General features: G+C 54.1%; 1 protein-coding gene and 1 long non-coding RNA gene across 3 annotated transcripts in view; both read left to right on the top strand.

Annotated features, from left to right (window-relative positions):
• The first annotated feature begins 5,366 nt into the window (after nucleotides 1–5,366).
• Nucleotides 5,367–9,389, top strand: LOC137485893 (uncharacterized). Its single transcript, XR_011005490.1, has 2 exons — nucleotides 5,367–5,745; nucleotides 9,094–9,389. It is a non-coding gene; the product is annotated as an uncharacterized lncRNA (long non-coding RNA).
• Nucleotides 9,390–10,971: 1,582 nt separating this feature from the next.
• The window catches only part of TBX4 (T-box transcription factor 4), a 34,100-nt gene continuing 22,995 nt past the window's right edge, over nucleotides 10,972–22,076 (top strand). The window contains exons 1-3 of one of the 2 annotated variants that reach the window (XM_068210662.1): nucleotides 10,972–11,215; nucleotides 13,943–14,101; nucleotides 14,899–14,993. In XM_068210662.1, the coding sequence (XP_068066763.1) occupies nucleotides 13,946–14,101; nucleotides 14,899–14,993 (251 nt within the window). In that variant the 5' untranslated portion in view covers nucleotides 10,972–11,215; nucleotides 13,943–13,945. Of the gene's footprint in view, nucleotides 11,216–11,380; nucleotides 12,582–13,942; nucleotides 14,102–14,898; nucleotides 14,994–22,076 lie in introns of those variants that run through there. The other variant, XM_068210661.1, reaches the window with a different exon arrangement.

Genomic DNA, 22,076 nt, shown 5'->3' with positions numbered 1-22,076 from the left:
CTGGGGTTAAATGAAATGTAATAAATAATGTAAAGCATTTAAGGGGTGGGGAAATGGTCCAGAGATGTAAGGAAGAACAGAAGGCCCTACAATTGCTAAATCTGCCCAGTTTATACCCACAGCATGTTTTTACAGGCGAGTGATGAGTGTGGCACACACCCTTCAAGGTCATGCCTTCTCCCTTCATTGTGCAGGGCAGGGACAGGAGCAGAGGGGTGGCAGTGGTGCCACCAGGACCTGGGGCTGCAGCAGGGGCACCAAAGCAGCACAGGGATGTGAATGTGAGCTGCAGCCTGGAGTGCATTTAGTGTTTACCTTGCATGAGCTGCAGGTTTGTCCATCCCTTTTCCCCTGCATTTCTCTCTTGCTGTCCAACTATAAAAAGCCAACACTGCCTCTATCCCATTTCCCACAGAACTCCTGGAGCTGCTGCATGGCACAGAGACTGCCCGAAGCAAGGCTCACACCTACCCCATGAACAGATGCTCTGCTGTGGTCACTGCAGGGACAGGGACCTTTCTGGATGTTTTTCCTGAAGTTTTTCCACTTTTACCCCCATGGTGGAAATGTCTCCTCCTGCTCTGTGCTCCAGCAGGCACATGATGTCCTGCTGGCCTTGGCTTTGGGGATAAATCTGTGCAGGTGGATGCAGTGCTGTGATTTCAGGTGCTCACCACCTTCTCCTGGTGGATGCTTTGGAGCCTGAAGCTTTTTGGAGATTGATACCGAGTCTGCTGCTCCCTGAGAGCTCAGATACTTCCAGTGCCTCAGTGAAAACTGAGCTGCTCTGAAAACCGGCCACAGGGGTGGGTGCCAAACCAGTGTGAAGTTGTAAATGGCTGCCCCGATTTTTCCAACGTTATTAACTCCCGGTCCTGCTCCTCCCTGCTAGCTCTCCGGGAAGGGGATTTGGAGTTCCTGGGATGTGGTCAGTGCTTTTAGAAGCAGAGCCCAGCCCAGAGAGGTGTCAGCTGCTTCTGACCCCAAGGAAACACATATCCCACTGCAGGAGGAGCAGCTCCGAGTGGGGATGGACAGCAGAGATTCTGCTCTTGAATGACCACGTAAAAACCCTTCTGCTTCCTTCTGGGGTTGCTTCCCCCGGATGCTTTTCCAGCACGGTCACCCGAGCGCCAGGGCTTGTTCTGCCGGTCGGATGGTGCGTGTGAGGCTCAGCCCTGCTGATCACGGCTGCTCCGTGTGTTTTTCCAGTCGCTAAGGGTGTGACTAATAGAGCTGTCCTGCCTGCATAATGCACGCTGACAACAGCGAGCCTGGGGGGTGGCGAGCACAAAGAGAGGGATGTGAGCGAAATCGCTTCAATTTGTCCCCTGGCCAGCGGATGGGTTTTCCCTGTGGAACAGCCCTGCCGTGCTTGGTGGGAGGCTGAGGAGCCGGATTTGCCTCCTGCCACCCTCCCTGGAGCTCTGAGTGTCCATCTGTCCATCCCAGGGCAGTCGGTGCAGCAGGGGGTCACTCTGTGTGGGGTTTGCCCTGGGCAGGGGGTGTCCCTGTGTGCCCTGACCCCGCTGCGTGTCCATGTCACTGCTGGTGCCACCAGCACAGGCTGTTGGTGGCACCAGAAGTGCCTGCATGCACAGGTGGGTCCCCAGCTGCCCTGTGTGGCCCTGCACTGTCCTGCAGCCCCACCTGCCTCCCACATGAGACCTTTCCTCAGCAGGATGCAGAAAAATGCCCTTAAGTTGACTTTTAACAGCTTCTGTAAATCTTATTTTATGCTAAAGCTAGAGACACGTTTATTATTGTCAGAAAGGAGGAAGAACTGGTGAATCCCTGGCTGGCTCCAAACCGGGTGACCTGGGAAGAGCAGAGGGAGAAGGTTGAGGGCCATGGTTACCCCTCATCATCTGGGGACACAGCAATGACATCAGGTAAAAACCTTGGGCTGCTGATGGGGTGCAGATCCCCGTGCCTGGGATGGGCTCAAGGAATCCTGGCTGCAGCACCTGGAGCTTGCACCAGGCTCAGGAACCAGGCTGGGGATTCTCATCTCCAAGAACCCAGGTGCTCATTTTCCTCCAGCACCTTCCATGCCATAAGAAACCATACAGGGTGTGGATTTTTTTTTTTTTTTTTCATGTTTTTATTTAATATTTTTAAACCATTGCACAGGCAACCTCAATCCCAAATCCCAGCCCAGAGGTCAGTGGAGAATTGGCCCTGCACCTGCAATCTGAAACCAGCTCTGCCTGGCTGGAGAGCCTCACGCTGCGCCACTAATGAAGGGTTCAGGGGGTTGTTTTTCTTTTCTATTTTATTTTGAGACGCTGTTTGGAAGCACACGGCCAAGAGTGGGAATTTCACAGGGTAAACAGAAAAGCTGCTCTGAAGTTATTTATTGGTTCTGTTTTCCAGCACGTGGACTAGTATTGATTTATTTTGCAGTGTCTCCAGAGGCTTCTTCAAGGTTAAAATGTAGACATTGCATGTTAGGCTGGACTAAATACTGGCAGGAAAACACATTTGGCTCTTTTAATTGGAAAAACATACTCCTTTTGTCACCCTGAGGCCAATGCTCTGCCACAGCAGCACAAGGAGGGCAGGGGAATGCACACAAATGTGAGATGCTGTGCTTCACACTTGCTTGGGGAATTCGGTGGGAGCACAAAGGTCCCCAAAACCAGCTCTGGGGTCCCACCAGGCCCAGAAAGCAATTCCTCGAGGGAAGGTGGGGCCAGCAGCCATTGCAGGTGGGGAAGCTGGGTCTGAGCCTCCTGCTGACCGAGTTTATGCTGTTTATTGGAGCCACCATGGCCAGGCTCGGTCCCAGCTTCAGTTTTGCCTCTGTGAGCTGCTCCCAAACTGCACCAGGGGCTGACCAGGCTGCCACAGCCCACTGGGGACAATGCTGGTCCCCAGCAGCTGACGGCAGGGACTCATCCCAAGTGGAGATGCTCCACACCAAAAGCAGGAGGGACTCCCACCTACCAACCTCAGACCCCACTACCCTGTTTTCTGTCCATACATTTGCAACTATTATTCAGCTGGAGAAGCGGATGGAAAAAGAGTTCATCATCCCTAAGAAACACTTACATCCTCAAAGTAATTTCCAGCCTCTGTGCTGCTTGCTCCCCTTTCTTTGGCAGGTTAAGGGCCACTGAAGGAGGCAGTGTCAGGGTGGCTGCTGCTGCCACAGGATCCCCTTCCCCGTCATTCCCGGGCCGGTAGCGACTGCGTGCAGCCAGGATGGAGGTGGGGAGCTCTGCTGGGAAGGTACAAGCTGAGGTTTAGAAATCATGATGTGTGAATTGAAATGGGAAGCAACGGATCTCGGGAATCACCGCAACTGCTACAAGGTGTTCCTGAAGCTGTCAGCAAGCCATCTGCCCGCTCGCCCTGGGTAAACACCGGCTCCAGCCAGCCCTCCTCGGAAAACCGGGAGGCACGGGGGTCCCATGGGGTGAAGCCCTCCAGGGCAGCAGCGTGGGCAGGGTGGGAGCGGGAGGAAAGGGGCTCTGGGGCTGCGGGAGGAGGGAGCCGCGCTGCCTCGCTGGCGCTGGGGCTCTGGAGCGGAGCCCTGGCTGCGCCGCTCGCTCCTCGTAACTCATCGCGGAGACACCGCCGTGGGGAGCCCGCGGCGGCCGCGCCGGGCCCGGCCAGCAATTTATGGCTCCGGGGGAAACACGGCAGCCGCTCTGGGAGCGGAGCAGCGCAGGAGGAGAGCGCCTGGGGTCAGGCGGCTGCCCAGCTCCTTTCGCTCACGCCTTGCCTCCGCTCCCGGTGCGTGCCGCGCTCGCCCCAGGCACGGCGGAGGCACCGGGGAGGTGAGGAGCACACGTGGAAAGGCTGCCGTGCTCCTGCCACACCGCACGGCACAGCTGCTGCCACAGCTCGGCCAGGGGGGATGTCACCCCCTTCTACGTGCACCGTGCGAGCTGGCACAGGGGCCACGTGGAAGTGGCGGCGGGCTGGCCCCGTTCACAGCCCCAGCACAGGGAGGCATGTGGCCCTGACTGGAAAAAGCTGGGTGGCCCGGGATGACACGGGTGCGTCGGTGCAGCCCCAGAAACGGCTCGGGACTGCGGCATCGCTGCCAGCCCCCAGGGTGGGAGCGGGATGGAGGGCCCTGGCAGAGACAGACCATGGGAGAGGGTCTGAGGGGCTTCTCATGGCTCCTCACGGGGTTGGAGTGCAGCTCCGGCCAGTGCTCCCAGCCCTGTGCTTGCTGTGTGCTCCAAAACTGCCAAGCACGCCGTGCCTCAGTTTCCCCTCTGTGCAGGGGACAGTGGTGCCCTTGTCCCCAGCTGCCCAGAGAAATGCACTGAGCTCCAGTAAATTCTGGGGCTGAGCGAGCTGAGAAAAGCCAAATTGGGAAATTATTTTTGCAAAACCAGTGCCAAGGTCCATCAGTGCCATGCAGGGAGGAGTGTGGGGGGTCCCAGTTTCGGGGCTGAGCCCCCTTGTCAAGGATGCTTGGTCCATGTTAGCCTGAGTCTTCCTGCAGTGCCAGCCAGCACTCTCAGCCTTCCCCCTCACCCACAATTCAAAATAAATACAGAGAGTGAACATGACCTTGAATGTATAGTCTAAAGCTTTTAAAACTCTCCTCTAATTCTTTTAACTTCCCGCACATCTATCCTCTGCACCAGCCTCCTCATTTCTCTTTCTCTACAGTAAACTTATACCCTTTCTAAAGTGCCCGGAGAAGACGCTGCAGATGAAATGTTGCTTTAGCTTAATTTCCTATTCCTAACATCTGCTTTAATTAATGTCATTTGCTTTGATTTGCTGCCAGCATGCCAGTGCGGCACTTCCTTCGTTTCGCAACCTTAACCATAACCTTGTGGGAATGAGGATCAGGTGTTCCCGGCTGATTTCATCTGGTCCAGGGCATTTATCTCGAGCTCTGAGGCTTTTCTGCACTTTGTCGGTGGCACCAGCACAGAGGCAAAACCACAGCGTTCTCCTTGGCTGGATGTGCTGAGAATGTGTTGTAGATGAAGGATGCTGCTGTGGAAAGCACTGACCAGCATTTCTTATCCAGATATTTTACACTTTCTAGGTTCAACTCAGAGCAGGAACATGGCAAAACAGGAGAGAGGGGACGGACCCCCTTCCCAGCTCCTGATTAGTGTCAGGATCAGAGAGGATCATCCCGCTGCTGGCTCTGTGCCTGCTGTCCCCACAGTCCCTGAGGCTCCGTGGCCAGTGCTGGACCCCTCTGGCCAAGGTGATTCCTCAGGTTGATGTTCCCAACCCAGGCAAGCATTTTCCAGCCATTTACCTGCGTGGAAATGAATGAACATCATGTGTCAGAGGTGGGGAATGATCTTGAGGATGTTCCAAAGCAGCCAGGCCAGCCCCTTGACCAGCTGGCAGACTGGCAGCAGCCTCATCAGCTGGGGCAAGGTGAGATCCCAGCGTGGATCCCTCTTCTCTGGTGGTGGAGCAGTGGTTGGGCTTTGGGGCAAAGCCCATTTTGCTCTCTTCTCTGCCTGGCTGCCAGGTCAGAACAGGGAATAGTAGGGGCAGAAGCACCTGGACTCTCTGTAGCTGTGGCTGTGCTGAAGTTCAGTGGTGCAAACCTTCTCCATGGGAGCAGCTCCTGCTGTCCCCACTGCTCCTGCTTCTTCCCCAGTTTCACTTTGTTGGTTTATGACAGGTGCAGACTGAACCTGAGGATCATAAAATCCTTTTTCCATCCCTCTCTCTGCTCCCACTGCATGGTGAGATGCTTGTGCCCTTCCTCCAGCAGGAACTGCCTCATCCTCTCTGTACCACCAGGTCAGTGCTCTGAGCTGTTGTGTGAGAAAAAAATCCCTAATTTGAGGGATCTTTTTCCTTCCCTTCTGATGGAGCCAGCAGAAAAGCAGAACCCAAGCAGAAAAGCACCAGTAAGCTCTCCACGACTTTCTGTAACTGCTTTGCTTGAGAGCAGCTCCTTGCACAGCGGAGCCTGGAGGAAATTTTAGCAATTGTCTGTTCTGGCCCCAAATCACTGGCACTTGTATACAGCAGGCCTGAAATGGCCCCTTTCCCAGACAGCTCCTTAAGCAAGGTTTTCCTGTCTCTTTATTTAATGAATCTCAGCCATCCTTTCTCTCCTTGCAGGAGCCAGGGGCAGATGCTGCTCCAGCATTTCATCCCTCCCCTCTCGCCAGTTTCCCTCATTCTACCTGCAGCAAATTTGGGGTCCCACAGCAAGTCATGTCCCAGGAGGAGGAAATTCCCAGCTTCTGGGCCCCATCCCAGTTGGCTGTCATTTCCCTTCCTGTTTGCTTCTGTTGAGAACCTTCCCCAGGAATGGGAATGTGGGACCTTTTTGCAGTTCTTGTCCCTTGAGTAGGGGCGCAACAGCACCCCTAAGGTTGAGCCCTGTTTTCAGAGCAAACCCACTCCCTGGGCAGGGAGGAAAATCCCCAAAATGGAGAAGAGCGTTTGTCCCAGGCCTGGCCCTGCCCCACTGCAGCCCAAGGAATGTGTTTCACATCAGTGTCCCGGGAGTGGGACGGAGGCATGGGAGGGATGTGACTGAGCAGGGAGCAAGCTGCCACATCCCAGAGGCTGGCTGGTGATGTGTGCTGCCCCTGACGCAAAACCCTTCCCCAGATTGGCCCTTTTCTTCCAGCCTCCTGCTCCCCAGACCCCCATACTCCCTTTCTCTCTGCTCCCATCTGCCTCTCACCTCGCCTTTCTCCATTCCGTTGTGCCGCCTCCTCCCCAGCAGCTCCACATCCGGATGAATATTTGTGCCTCTGCTCCAGCCTCTACACTCTGGCTCCTGCTGCTCCCTGCTCCCCTCTGCCCTTTGAAATCCCGGCTGCCTTCCCGTGCTCTGAAAGCCTCACACCCTTAAACCTGCCCCAGGTGATTCAGCCAGGACTCGGGACAGGACTGATCCCTGGGAGGGTGATGCATGGCTCTCTGGCAAGGGTTTAATTCCCCAGGGTGCCTGTTTACTCCTGGCTTAGTGTTTTCTGGACCCTCCCCACAGCTGCAGTGCTGAGCCCTGTTTTGACCCCCTGCCATGCTGTGGGTCCAGCCCAGGATGAGGGAGAAAGAGGAAAGATTCCCTCTGGACAGCAATGTGGGGGAAAGGGACTGGCCAAAGAGAACGGCAGGCTCTGGTGGGGTGTGAGGGCTTGCTGTGCTGCCTTGCTCAGGCTGTGGGTCAGGGGTTCTGGCCCCTGAGAGGGCTCTGATGTTGGAACAAGATTGTTTGGCCCCACTGGCCCTGGTTGTTCTGTCAGAGCATCACACTGTGCCAGACTGGGGGCTTGGACAGCATCTATGTCCAGCTCCAGGGCAGAGGCAGAGCTGGCAGCTGGCTGCCTTCATTTCTCACACTGGGAATTTCTCACCCAGACCAGCTTTTCCCTCTGTTTACCCTGGAGGACAGTGATTTCCCACAGCAATAACCTCTTCCTCATGCCCAGCACAAATTGAATAATCACTTTGGGCAGGACTCTGCCAGTCTCTCATCCCTGCATGGTGAAGGATGGATGATGCCGAGGATGCTGTGCAGAGCCACAGCACATTGCTCTGCAGGTGTACTGGCCTGGATTCGCAATACCTTAAGGCAGTTTCTTGCTTTGATGCAAGGCTTAAAACATGGAGAGCCTTGTTGTCTTCCTGCCTGTGACAAGTGACTTGCTGTGCTGTCCCTTGGTGGATTGGTGTGCCTCTCATTTTTGCCCACAGCCCAGGTGCTCCAGAGCAGCTTCACCAAGGAGGTTCCACATGTCCACCTTCCACTCCACCAAGGTCCCCGCAGGACACTGAGCTGTCCTGGGGCTGCTGTCCCCTCTCCATGCACACATCTGGCTGCCACCCGGACCCACACCTGAGTCCCTTCTCTCCCAGGCTGCCCTCCAGGCCTTGCCGTGCCAGTGGCCACCAGGGATGCTGTGACCAGAGGCACTGACCTGCTGTACGTGGCACAGCAGCGGTGGCAGGCCCTGCTCAGACCCCATCCCACAGCCGAGTTTGGTGGGTGCAGGAAGCAGAGCTGGGGCTGCTGTGGCACTGGAAGCCAGGCTGCAGAGAAATCACCATGCTCTGCGTGCTGGGCTTTGTACTCCTTTTGTTTTTTAAAAAAATTCCCATTCCAGCTCCATTTGCCTCCTCCCATCTTCCCACCCTCCAGCATGTTGTAGCTTTAGGGCTCTTTTCTTAAAATAAAAAATAAAGTTATTGCAAAATAGATGGAGCTTTTCCTTCTTTTTTTTTTTTTTTTCATTTTTTAATTTTTCTTTTTCTTCCCCCCCACCCCCATGTATGTATGTATGTAAATCTTGAAGTTAAATCAGAGGTTTGGCTGGGAAATACCACTGGGGACTATCTCAGTCTGACACTCAGCAGGGCAGTGAGCTCTGGACTATTCATTCTTACAAAGACTTTGCCAAGCTCATGGTAAAATCTCTTCCTTCAAAAAATGTACAATCGATTTTAAATGTTCGCTTTTTAGATGCTGCTTTCAAAAATAAAAAATGAGCATATTCAAAAATAAAAATCTAGAGCATTTGGATAAAATTTGGGCTAGTTAAAAACCTTAAACCAATTCCACAATTGTTAGCTTTTATTTCTAAAATACGTAAGCTTTTAAAAAATGCCTACAAACATGAATATTTATTCATAGTTTAATTATTTCTGGATACAGGTTTAACATTTCCGGGCTGCATCTTGCACAGCTTTGTTTGAAATTATGACGGGTGAGTACACTTGGTACGATGGAATAAAATTAACAATTTTCCCCCCCAGTATTTAAAAACAAATCGGAATATAGTTCTTCGTTTGATTTACCCGGTTCCAGCGGAGCTTGGTGCGAGACTGAGCAGCACATTCGTTTACAACGTTTTAAAACATTCGTTAAAATATTTACTTAACAGTTTAAAACAAAGCCTTAGAGCCTACAAACGTGCCCAGGTCAGGGAAATACGTGTGGATAATTGGGCTGAAAGATTTAGAAGCAGAGAATCACTTGCATTTCAAACCGTGCAGATTTCCAATACCCCCTTAGTGCATCTATTTTAGGCAGATGCTTAAGATTAAAGGGCTGCTCGTCAGCCCGTATCTTACCCACGCTTCCTTGTCATCGTTTCTTTGCGATTAAATTTTGTGTTTTCCTTTCAGCCTAGAAGTGTTTGGTACCAGTCTCTTGGCAAATGAGCCCGAGGAATGGAAGGGTAAAGAAATATGACCCAGCTGCTATGCACAATGAGGTTTGTAAGTCCTTGTATGGTATAAATAAGCATATTACACAGTTATTAGAAATTTGGCACTGTCGCTGTTTAGAAGCAAGACTCTGATGCTGTGTAATTCCTCCCGAGTCCATGCATAACTCAGTATTAGCCTTCCATTCTTCCTGCCTTGTTACTGGCCAAATTCGGCAACTTTTTCTCAGTACTCATCCATTCAGACCCTTCTCAGCTGTGTAAACCGGTGAGTTTCCTCTGAAGTCAGTAAATCTATGCCAACCCATGCTCGCTCCTGACTTTCCCCCCGCCGCCCTCCGCCTCGCAGGGGCTCTGAGCCGCCGCCGCCGTCGGGGCCACGCGGTTCCGTCGGGTGCGGGCTCGGGGTTCGCTTCTCCCCTCGTCTCCGTCGTGGCTGGCAGCTTTTCTTGGGGGGCAAGAGAAGCAGGTTTTCTTCGGGGCAAGAGGAGCCACGGAAAGGGGCAGCGGCTGGAAGAGCGCTGGAGCATCCCGCGGAACGAATCCCACTCGGGTTTCCCCGGCCCGCGGACTGAGTGCAACTTCGGAGAAAAGCACAGTAAACTTTTATTAATCGCCGGTGTTTAGGGCCAAGGCATGAGCGAGCTCGGTGACAGTGATGAGTGGTTTGGAGCGCTGGTCCCTGAAAGCGGGGCTTATCCTCCCACTGCTCCCTTGGCTCGGCGTTGATGAGCCGTGAATAGGAGCCACCCTGCCGTCGGGGATCCGGCCGTTTATCTGCCGGGTGATGACAGTCGGGCTGGTTTCGCCTCGCCGTCAATTGCCGGAGCCTTCGGGAAGCGCACGGAGCTGCCGCAGCCGGGGCTCCGTTCGACGAGGACGTTTCACCCCTCGGTGTCAGCCCCGTCCCCCTGCTCGGGGGGATGAGGAAATCTGTGCAGTCCCGGAGGAACCGATCCTGGAGCCCGCTACGGGCAGGTGCTGCCCGGGCTCAGGGCACGGTGAGCCGAGCGCGGCCGGACTCAACCAGGGCTGCACGGCGGGGAAAGGGCCCGACCCCACCGCTCCTGCATCCCCGTACGCACCGACGGGGGAGTCTGAGGCTGGAAGGAGGCCTGAGAGTTTTTGGATTTCCTTCAATTAAATCCTCCCCACCTGGGATTGCCCCCTCCGCCCTTTTTTTTGTTTTGTTTTGTTTAAGGGGGACAACACTGCATTTAGTCGGGGAGCTCAGGCAGCGGCCAGCATTTCCCCTTGCCGCGATTGCGGGAGGAAGGGCTGAAGGGACACCCATCCAGACAAAGCCCAGCCCCCGGTACCGGCTGCAGAGTCACACCAAAATTCACCTTGCCGTGCAGCCCGGCCCTCGGCAGCCGCCCCGCTCCCGCAGCCCGCGGGGAGAGCCCGGCCGCGGGTGGGAACCGGCGGCGGTTCGGAGCGGTCCAAGCGAGGGGCGGGCGCGGTGCCCGCGGGGCTGGGGCACGGACCGGGCTGCGACCGCGGAACAGGCGGGGAACCGAGCGAGGCAGGTCAGCGGCGGGAGCGGCGCTCCCGGGAGCCCTGGCCGAGCCGGGCCTCTCGCTGCCCCTCGCCGGGACGGCTCCTCAGCCTTAGCCCCTTCTCAGTCCCCGCTCGGTCTGTGCGGGGACAGGACGGTCGCGGGTCCCTTCTCGCCCCGGCCCCGTCGGGGCCCGCCGCGGCCTGGTCTCACCTGCCCCATCCCGCTGGCTCCTGCGAGATCCGCGCCTCGCATCTCCCGGCCCGCTCGGGTCCTTTCTTTTTTTTTTTTTTTTTTCTCCCTCCTTTCCTTTCCTTTTTTTTTTTTTTTCCCTTTTTTTTTTTTTTCTTTTGGTAGGAGTGGGGAAAAGGTTCATTACGAGGTTGACCCCACTTTACTTTTTATTCTGCTCCTGTTCCCAATTTCGGCCCCACGTGACGGTGGGAGTGAGTTTGGGTTTAAATTCACTTTCAAGAAAACCCCGATAAGACCCCAGCCCCGCCGGCCCATGGCGGGGACCCTGTGAGCCCGGCGCTGCGGAAGCGAGCGGCGCCTCGGCGCCCGCCCGGGACCCCCGGCTCGGGTAAGGGCACGGAGGGGATGAGCAGGGGCTCGGGGGGCACGGTGAAGAGCAGAGCCTGGTGCTGTCGCGACATAGAGCGGGGCACAGAGGTGGAGCTGTCGCGACAGGCCTATGTACAGGGGGTAGGGCGCGGCGGCCGGGGCGCGGTTCGGATGTGAGGGAGGGCAGCGCTGAGGGGCTCTGTGTGTGCGGCTTGGTAATCGCGACAGCTGAGCTCAAGTGGCCCTTTCAAGTCGCGACAGCGCTCGGGAACTCTCCCGTATGGGTTCTCGTCCTGGTCTGGGGGTTTAGCGGGGCGGCCGGAGCCCCGAGCAGGCGGTGCTCCTGCCGCAGCGTGCGGGAGCTCCAGCGGGGTGGTGTGAGGGGCCGCTGCCCTTGCCGCCCTCACCTCGGGGCGGCCCTGACGGCCTGGCCTGGCCTGGCCGTCGCTTTGTTGTGGCCGCCCAGCTCCTGCCTGCCTTGTGGAAAGGCTTGGGGCTCTCTATCGCGACATGGAGAGGAGGGGGAGCCCTGTCCTCGTCCCCGAGCTCGCAAGGGACACCCGCAAACGAAGGCAGGCCGCAGGCCGGCAGATGTGGATGCTTTGGTTGCAGTGCAGGGTCAGGGAACCCCACGGGGGTTGTGGGCTCCTCCTGAGGCGGGACCCCTGCCCAGGCGAGATTTCGCCTCTTCCCCGTCACCTCTCCTGGGCTATCCCGGCTCCCGCCGCGGGGTCCCGCCGAGCCGGGTGCCCTTCCAAGCGCGGCCTATGCCCCCCCGCTGCAGCCCCGGCCTTGCCCGGCTCCACGGCGGGCAGTGGGGAGCCCCAGGACCGTCGGGGCTGTGAGGGGGCGGTGGTGGCGAGGATGTCCCCTCTCCCCGGGCTCCTCCCGGAGCAACGAGCGGCTCCGCTCGCCGCCAGGCCCGGCGCAGCGCCGAGGCAGGCCGGGGAAGGCCGCGGCCGGGTCTGGTGCGCGGGGGCCGGGCGGCCGCTGCCCCCGCCGGTGCCCCCCGGTGCGGACCGTCGGGCGGGCGCGGGGCCGGGCCGGGCGGGCCGGGCCGGGCCGGGCGGAGCGGGCCAGAGTCGGTGTAAGGGGATGTGATTGACAGCGGCAACGTCAGCAACAGGAGGGGAAGGAAAAGGGAGGGGGGGGGAGACAAAGAGGGAGGGAGTCGAAAGGCCCCAAACTGGATCTTTATGGAACATTTTCCGCCGAGATCAAGGGAAAGTGAATCCGCGCAGCGGGGGATGCTCCGCACGCCGCTGCCATCGGGGGCCGCGGAGCCGCTCCCGGCCTGAGCACCCCGCGGATGCCCTTCATGCCGCAGCCGCCCCCAGGCCAAGCCCGGAGCCCCCCGCTGCGCCTCCTGCCCCTCGGCCGGCCGTGTGAGTTCCCGGGGTGCGGGGGGAAGGACGGGAGGGAGCGGGGCGTCCAAGGGTGCGGGGCTCCCCGCAGCCCGCCGAGCCCCGGCCTGGGGCGGGACACCGCCGCCAGCCTGCCCCGCTGCTCCCCGCTGCTCCCGGCCAGGCAACCTGCTCCGTACCGGGTGCACCGGTCCCGGTCCGGGGCTGGAGCCTTGCCCTCGGGCTTCGCCGCGGACCACCTCCCTCCCACCTGTGCCCTCCCGGTCACCCGGCTCTGCTCTGCGGTTGGACACCGGGACACATCCGCGCCTCGGCTGGGACCGTCCCGTCCCGACACCCCGAGCCGGGCGGAGGGACCGGTGGAGTTCTCGGGGCATTGAGCCCAGTACCGTGCTCGCCGCTTGGTTCTCCCTGCCCCGGGGATTGCGGCTGGTCGCTGGGGTGTGTGTGTCCTCTCGCACACAGCCGGGCTGGCTGTCCGGCTCTTCGGCGGGAGCTCTCCCTGGAATTCTGGTGCGAATGGAACTGGGAGTCCCAGCCCCGCTCTCACCCGAGCTCTGCTGGAGCTGCAGTTTGGGGTCCCAGCCCCTCTCTCTCCCTGCACAGCCGCTGTCCCAAAGATCGGCTCGGCCTTGGCGGCTCGGAGCCTGGACCGGGGCTGCGGGCCGGGGTCAGGAGCGCTCCCTCGGGGGCCGCAGGTCCGCGGCCAGCGCCGGTTTCAGTACCCGGGATGGGCACCCCGCAGCCTCCTCGGAGCTGCTCCCCCTCCGCGCCGCCGCTGCCCGTCCGTCTGTCTGTCCGTCAAGCGGGGCGGGCGGCCGCGTCCCTCCGCGCTGTAAAAGTCGGCGTTGATGAGCGGCAGCCCCGGCGGAGCTGTCAGGCCTTATCTTTATTGGCTTTTCCCAGTCTCCGTCCAAGTTTAAGAGGGGCCCTTTTATCTCGGAGCCCAGCACTCCCTCTGTTTACACCGTCCGGCTCCGCCGCAGCCCTTCGTCGCGGAGCCCCGCAGCCCCGACGGGACGGGGCACAGAAACCGACCGGGCCGGGCTGCCCTCCCCGACGGGTACCGGAGGGGAGAAATAATCGGGGCTGGGGAGTTGCGGCCACTCAGACGTGAGCTGCCCTGGCCTCAAGCGGGAGCGCAGCCACGCGTGGGCAGCTCCCCCGCGGGGGCTGGCGGGCCCGGCCCAGCTCTGCCGGGCACAGCAGTTTCACCCGGGGCCCGGCGGTGTCACATCCCAGTGCCGCCGCCCGAGGAACGACCACGGGCCGGGCCAGGAGGGCCTGAGCTCGCAGGTGGTCGTGCCCGGGGCTGGGCGAGGGGCAGGGGTTGGACGTGGCCCCCGGTACCGCGAGCTAACATTGCACCTCTCTCCCCCAAGGAAATGCTCCAGGAGAAAAGCCTGTCTGAAACCGAGGAAGGGTTTCCAACAGCCCCCGCGCCCGGCCATGCGGACACCTCTGCCGGCTCCCCCGTCCTCGGCGTAGCCGGGGGGAGCAGCACGCCGCTCAGCAGCCCGCAGCTCCCCGACCCCGAGCAGGTACGCTCCGTCCGGCCCCGCGTCCTGCCCTGCTGCGCCCTCACCCCCGCCACCAGCCCGGCCCGCACCGCGCATCTCCCCCGGCGACGACGCGGGGAGGGATTGCGAGGAAAGCTCATTTTTATTCACTTTTCTTCGCTTTTATTTTTTATTGTTATAATTTTATTTTCCCTATCCACAGCCCGCCGTCGGTGCGTAAGTCGGTAAAGGGCGAATCCGAGCACTGAAAGCCGCGGCCGGCAGGGCCCGACCCGTGGCGGAGCCGCCGCCGCTCCTCCCGGGGCTGCGGCCCAACGGGGAATTCGCTGGGGGTTTTCCATCCCTAAATAAAACGCGGCTTCTGTGCCTTCACTCCGCGCACGGATGCGATGTCCCCAGCATTCCTCGGAACGCACAAAGCGTTCCTGGACACGGATCCGTTGTCCCCGCGGCTGCTCCTGGCCCGGTTTTTGGGAAGCTTAGGGCGAGTCTACCCCAACAGACTTTTTTTTTCCCCTAGGAAAAAGAAAAAAAATAAAGAAAAAAAAATTCCATTTAGCCGCAGTGTCCTGCCTGGTTGTGAAAGTCTGCAATTAAAACCGGCCTCCGTTTGTTTCTCTTATTTTTGGCAAAGGACAGTGGAATTTTTGAGACTCCATCCTCCTCCCGCACAGGCTGGTGGCTTTGCCCGGAGCCTGGGCTGCAGCGCGGGCCCTGAGTGTCCCCAGCCCCAGCCCTTCCACGGCCCTTCCCAGCCCTTCTCGCAGGTTTTCTCCATCGTTTCTTGCTGTTCTCATTATCTTAATTTTTTTTTACAGACAATAGAAAATATCAAAGTCTATCTCCATGAGAAGGAGCTATGGAAGAAATTTCATGAAGCTGGCACGGAAATGATAATAACCAAAGCAGGCAGGTTAGTGAAAATTCCCTGCAAACATGTATTGCTTCTGATCTCTATGAAATGTCCTGTTTGCCAAGACTGGGTTTTGCAGAGCTGCCACAGTCAGTGGCATTTAAAAAATATCATTGTGATTGCAGATTTCAGTAAGATCATTTTTTCAGTGTAAACTGTACATGTGTTTGAGTGTGGCAGTTGGAATGTAGATGCAAGAAAATGTTGTGGAGTCGTTGAGAACACTTAGTCCCTATTCTCTCTGATAATGGGGTTTTTTTTAAAAAATATTTTTAATTAGGAAATTAGCATAATTATGGTGTTTAGGGTTTTTTTCCCCCCAAAAAGCAAACCTCCTTCCCTTTTCTGTGCCGTGCACTAAGACCTATGCTGGGACACTCTGCACCAAAATTTTAGCAGTACGAAGGTTCTTTTAATCTCAAAACTGAAAGAGAAACCGGTGCCACTTTTGGGTAAAAAAAAAAAAAATCTGTTTTCCCTTGGAAACAAATAATTATTTTTATCAAAATAATAAAAGTGTTTATTAGTGTGTGCACACCCAGGGAGGGAGACCAGAACTTCACAGAGGCTTCAGTTGCCGGGAGAACCCAGCCCTGCCTCTGCTCAGGGCTCCTGTCCTGCCCGGGCTGCTCTGGAGGGAGATGGCAGAATTAATGTCAGAAAATTAAGAATCAGAACTAAACCTCAGACCATCACCGGCTCGGGAATCGGCTAATTCCCAAGAAAATTAGCCGGGTGTCACTGTGGGCACCAAAGTATCTGCCCTCGGCTTCTGCGGCAGCGGGCTCACCTCGCTGCCGCTGGGAAGGAAAAATTGAGGCATTCACATTTAATTCCAGCACAGCTGAGTGCTTCTGCCGTGCCCTGCGATTGCTTGTTCTACACCGTGCTAGCGAGCTGTGCAGCCAGACACTCAAATAACGGGGAGAAAACAGAGAAAAAAACCCCACAAATAATTTCTATGCAGTATTTATTTCTCTGTGTTCTCCAGTCCTTCGTGCAGAGCAGCCGTGGGTGCTCATGGAGTGTGTGTGTGAATTTTCTCCCGTTTGCTGCTCACACTGTGAGACCCAGAACCCAACCCTCGGATTTTTGGGATTGATGAACGCTTTCCCTCTGCTTTCCTCTGTCCCGGCAGTGCTGCTCGGTGCAGCAGCTGCTCGGTGTGGGGAAGTTGGACTCTAATAAGCAAGAAATTCCCATTATTCCCCCTGGAGAAGGGGTGTATGTCCCAGGAATCTTCCATTTATTTGCTATGTTGCTGTTTATGGAGTGATGGTGCAGGTAACTCTGTCCTTTTCACACCTTATTTTGGCGTATAAAATCTCAGGGCTTGTTCTGCAGCGTCTGCTGATGGGAAGAGCTGGGTTCATTTGGATGGGTCTGCTCCCTAAGTCGGCTCAGATGAGGGGATCAAGACCTCAGATATTTCACCCTTAATTTATAGTATCTGAGTGTGTCTGTGCGGAGACGTGTAATATCTGTACCGAATTCTAGACCCTAAGCATCCCAAACGTGCATGTTATCTCTCTGTAAGTCTTAACGTGGCTTGTTTAAACAGCTCCATATGGACAGGGCTCAGTCCCACATTCCTTGTCCGGTGGAGCTGGCAGTGCACCTTTCAGGAGGTGGGATGGGGGGTAGATCACAAGATGTACAAAAATTTGGGGTTTTTTTACATTACCCGAGCCAAATTCTCCATTGGCGAAATTCAGTGCAGCGCCATCGAGCTAAAATAATTTAATTTTTAAAAAAATAAACAGTTTTTAATTAAAAAAAAAATAATGAAGGAAGTGGCTGAAATGCTGAAGAATAATACGGAACAAAAGAACCTTTTTTTTTTTTTTTTTTTTTTTTTTCTTCATTGGGTTCAGCTGCAAATGGTGTCAAATACAGGACGAGGGCTTTTACCGGTGTTTTCAGCAGCGAGGCACAGCCCCGCAGCCCCCGTGCCGCCGGTGCCGGGACACGGCTCGCTTCCACGGCCCGGGCTGGGCTCTGCCGCAGCACCGACAGCAAAAATATACAAAATAATTAGCATGAAAAATCGAACAACTTAAATCCCGTGGTGCCTCGATTCTCGGTTCATAGCGATGCCACGCGTGGCCGTGCTGAGGGCGGGGCAGCCCACGAGCTGCAATCTGCTGCTAATCCCCATGCAAAGGACAAAATGAAAATTATTACTTCATGCAGATTTTATTTTACCCAGGCTATTTAAATAGAGAGTCGCAATAATAAACCTCCTCTTGAGCCAATTAAAAAAACGATGGTTAATGGAGATTTGTGTGCACTTGCATTTAGCATTGGGGGGGTGTGGAAAGAGGGAAAGCGGCTAATTGCAGGCACTAATCAGGACTCTAATCCCCCTCCCAGCAGGCACAGAGATGCCCCTGAATGCCGTTAGTTGAAATCACTTAAATGTAGGTCTGTCTGACCTCAAGGGGCACAAACGAAAAGAAATGGAAGCCTGATTTTTAAATTTCAAACAGCAACAACAAAAAAGAGTGACTTTAATGACAAGTTCACTCAATGGAGAGGAAATGTAAAGCTCAGCGGAAGCGTTAATTCCATGGCAATGGTGTAAACCAGCTTTTTTTTGTATAAACAAGGCAAATATTGATAACTTGGTTGGGGGGAAAGGGGGAGTCATTTGTTTCGTTCTTTGTAGAGCTCCACAGAACAAGCCAACTATAAATTATCGAGAATTTAGGGCTGAGAATTACTTTAGGGGATTATTACTCCCTCTTAGGACTGATCTGTAGGAGATATTAGGAGAACACAGCAAGCTCAGCATTGAAATAGAAATCATGTTGTTGCCAAGAAAGTTTGATTTATAAAGTGGAAACATCTTTAAAATGCACTCGCTATCTTTTTAATGTCCGACTGCTTCATTGTGGGAGGGGAAAAAAAGAGATTATTTTATATTAAAAGGATCATCAAAAGATAAAAAGTTTATGTTAGCAAAGTTCCCTGAACTTCGGAGAAAAATGCTCGGATCCCTCGGAGCGCCCGTGGCAGCGCCCGCAGGATGGGCGCCGGCTCCATCACTCAGAGCCTTCCTCTCCTTCCTCCTCTTTGAGGTTTGCTCTGATTACGGATCTCTCCTCCGGAGGATTATCTGGTGATGGTTTTAAAGGGCTGAGTGTCTGTGGTGCAGAGATTGGCCCGTCCCGGGCGCTGCCCGGAGCGCTGGGTACCCACGGCTGCCCGAACCGGAGGGGAACGAGAGGAAAAGCGGCCACGGGTGATCCCTTCAGGCACTGCCCATCTCGAGGGGCGTTTTCAAGGCAGGTTTTTCGGGAGGCAGAGGGAATCCCGTTGTTTGAGCAGCCCCTCTCCGCGGAGCCCCGGAGGGGCGGCCGCTCCCGGTCCCTGCTCCCCGCTCCAGCATCCCGGTTCCCATCCCTGCTCACAGCGCGGCTGGGCGCTTTCCAGGGATGGGGGGGATGAATCCAGCGCCCACAGCGAGCTGTGAGTGCCTGGTTTTGGAAATAATTGTTCACAAACCTTCCCGTGTGTGTGTGTGTGTGTATATATATATATATATATATATATATATATGTGCGTGTGTGTGTGTGTTAAAACAAACGAAAACCCCTCCAAAACCAAACCAACCAACCAAAAAATCCCTTCCCCCAGAAAAAATACTGAACCAAAAAATACCCTGAAAAGTTCCAGTCGGTGAGATCCTATTAAATCAAATTAATCAAATCAATCTAGATGCTAATAAAGGGCACAGGGTGTATTAGAGGACGCAGATGCAGCTGCACATCTGCATTCCTCCCCTCTGGCTGCCCTGCTGTGGGGGCATCGCTCTGTCCTAGCAGGGTGCACACCTTTCCTGCGGGATTTTAGGAATTCCACACTTGTGAAATTGTACAAGGAATGGGGAAAGCAGAAAGCAAATGAGGGACTTCATTATAATACTGGCTTTCCGATTCCATCCTCTTGCTTTTATGTGCTATTATTTAACTGAACAATTGTAGATTTTTTTGTAGCTCGTGGCAAACCATTCTTTGTGAAATCTCATCTTTTGGATTTTATTTCTGCTGGAAGTTAATCTTTGCTTCCACAACTTTCCTGGCTCAGGATTTTTTCTTTCTGTTAGATTATTTATTTAGCTGTTTCCTAGGGCTTTTTCCTATGGTGCCAGTCTTTGCAGCATTGTAATTTCTATCCAGGTATTGCCAAGGATAAACAATTTGATAAAGCTTTTATTTCATCAGTAAAAAATGCCAGTTCACAGGATGTCTGGTTATATTTTTGTGAGCAGTTCCTGAAGAGAAAATAATGTGTCATTTCTCTGTGGTAGCAGAACTGTCCCTGAGGCGTAACAGGAGGCTCGAGATACTGAATTTGAGTTTTGGCTGGAGTGCAGGATGTGCACAGGTACAAAGCCAGCTTTGGTCTCTATGGTAGCAGGTTTTAAGAAGCATATGTAGGAAAATGTTGCAGAGGAAAAAAGTAGAATCGGTAAAGCATCTTGCATGTGTGGAAAAGATGCAAATTCCCTTTAGATGTTCAAGTTTCATTTTAAAGGTGGCTTATTTCAGTTTTTAAAAAAATCTGTTCCTAATCAACTTTAGTAAACCAAAATAAAACTAGTTTTTAGGACATCAAGGTCTGAAGAAGTATAAATGCTTTGGCTTAGCTGGTGCAGCTTTCCTGTGTGAATAATCCTTTAAAAGTTAAATTTTCCATGGCTCTGTAGGGCATATGGATGCCCAGTTCTCGTTACAATTAAAGGGAAATATTTGTCCAGAATCTTTTGAGGCAGTTACAAGAATTTCTGCTGATGGTTTTTGATCCAAAAGCAAACTTTAATATCCGAGATCAACGAAGGAATGTGAGCCGTCAATTTAAAACATAGAAATAAAATAGATATTTGAGGAATGTTTGATCTGCTTGCTCCTAAATTTGGGGTCCTGGAATTACCCTGTTCAGGCAAACTCCTGCTTTTAGAGAAAAAGCAGGAGTGAACTCCAATGGGTCTTGGCTGTGCTGCTGAAGTTGTCGACAGTTTTGGCAAGGGAGACAGAGCTTGTGCACGCCGAGGAGGGCAGGGATGGGAGTCTGGTTCCTAATACACTTCTTTCTTCAAGCAGCCATCCCTGCTTTTTAAAGACATGGGATACTCACAGTTAAGGGTGCTCCCAGAGCTTTCCCTGCTTGTCCTTGTGCTGCAGCTGTGGCACGGTGAGGGGAGGCTTTGGTCAAGCCCAGATCAGCTGGGGAAGGTCCCAACCATTGCTGGGGCTCTGCTGCTGCCTCAAAGGCTCCTGGACACCGGGGCTGTGGCTCCACCAGTGCCAAGGCTGCCTCAACTCCTCCCTCAGCCCACTGTTGAGGGAGTTGGGCTGGAAGGGAGCAAACCTGCCCTGAAATGCTGTTGGTGACCATGCTCTTGCCCAGGTTCTCTCTGAGGCACCTTTGTGCTGTGCTGCTGGTGCTGCTGGCACCACCTCTCCCATCCTCCTGAACGATGGGACCTTCTCTGATCAGCTTCAGCTGCAGCAAAACGAAAGCCCAGAGAAGCAGCCCATGGCCAGGAGCCTGCCTGTGCCTCAAGTCACCATGGGGCAAAGAAAGGAAATGTTTCTAGATCATGAAAGCAGCCATCCAGCTCACCAAGTTCTCAAGTATGTGAGAAACAATGTTTTATTTAAAAATTAGATGTGCTAGCCAGAAGGGAAAAATACAACCTCGCCATTCCAAAATATAAAAATCCCTTAACTGTCTGACCTTCTCATCACTAGGTCATGGTCCTGCCACCAGATAAATCTCTGCTATCTGCCCATAGACTGAGAGTTCAATGTTGCTTGTGTTAGTGACAGTGAATTTGGGGCTGAAAAATGAACTACTGATGAGAACTCCTGTTGAACCTGTATTGTTTGTTATTCTGAGGCAAGGATCTGGCATGGGCTAATCCAGCACTTCAAAGTTAACTGCTCTTACTTTGTATACAGAGCGTCATAACGGAGTGGCGTGGGTGATAAGAGAAATAAGGGACTGAGGGTTAGGATACACTGGGAAAATGGGACCCTGTTGAAAAACTCTTTGATCTCTTTAAAGTATTTTCTGAAAGCAAGAATCTATCAAAAAGGAAATGCCATTTAAAAGGCTAAAAGAAACAGCTGACATCCCCAAATTTGTTTTAATCTGCCCTGGAGAATATTATTTTTAAAGATGCGTTAAGTCAGTGGAAGAAATACTTGTCGAAAGAAGGGAAGTAAGAAAAAATGAAGAAAGGTCATCAGAATGGAGACATAGTTCTTGAAGCCTCTGCACACCATTCTTTTCCCTTCTAACAATGAAGACAAGAAGAAGCATCCTCAAGTAGCCATGGCCAAGTCTCAAGAAGAATTTGGGGCCACATTAGTCATTATCAGGGATGCAGGTGTGTCACCTGCCTTGGTGACAGGCAGCTCAGCCATGACTTGGCTTGTTAGCCAAGATGTTGAGTGAGAAGTTGTTTTCTGATCCTTTCACAACCTGATCTGCTACAGGCAGCACAGCATGGGAGCTTCCAAAAATCCAGTCACTGCTTTACTTGGCCATCCCAAAAGCAAGGATTGTAAAATCTCTGTCTGTGTTTGGAAATCTTTGTCTTATTGTCTTAAAAAGTAGAATTTCAGCTGCTGAGCTGCTGAAGTGCTTGGGGATGTTTTTACCCCCTTGAAAGGACAGAAGGAAGCACCCAGCAGTATCTGAAGGACCATTCACATCTCAGGGACGTGCAGTGAGCACCAATCCACATAAATCCATGGGCTTCAGAGAGCACTGACAGTCTTTGGTGAGGGCATGGCTTGGGTTGTCCTGGTGTCCTGGTTCCATGCAGGTTTCTCTATGGAAATACTGTTTGAATTCCCTGCTTAGCCTGTGCTGGTCAGAGACATCCCTTCCCAGCTAATGCATCCATAGGGACATCAGCAATGGTGCTGGCATCTAAGTAAAGGTCAGATTCAATCCTGGTGAGCAGGAGGGTAGTGAGGGTTTGTTGCTGATGTGCAGCGTGGCACAGCACAGTCATTGTTCAGATGAGTATTTGAACTCTTCAGTCAGCTCTGATTCTCTCCACTTTTC

This window comes from Anomalospiza imberbis, chromosome 20 (genome assembly GCF_031753505.1).
Source record: "Anomalospiza imberbis isolate Cuckoo-Finch-1a 21T00152 chromosome 20, ASM3175350v1, whole genome shotgun sequence".
Taxonomy (NCBI): Eukaryota; Metazoa; Chordata; class Aves; order Passeriformes; family Viduidae; genus Anomalospiza; species Anomalospiza imberbis.
The sequence above is the reverse complement of the archived record's forward strand: the minus strand, read 5'-3'. Positions and strand labels throughout refer to the sequence as shown.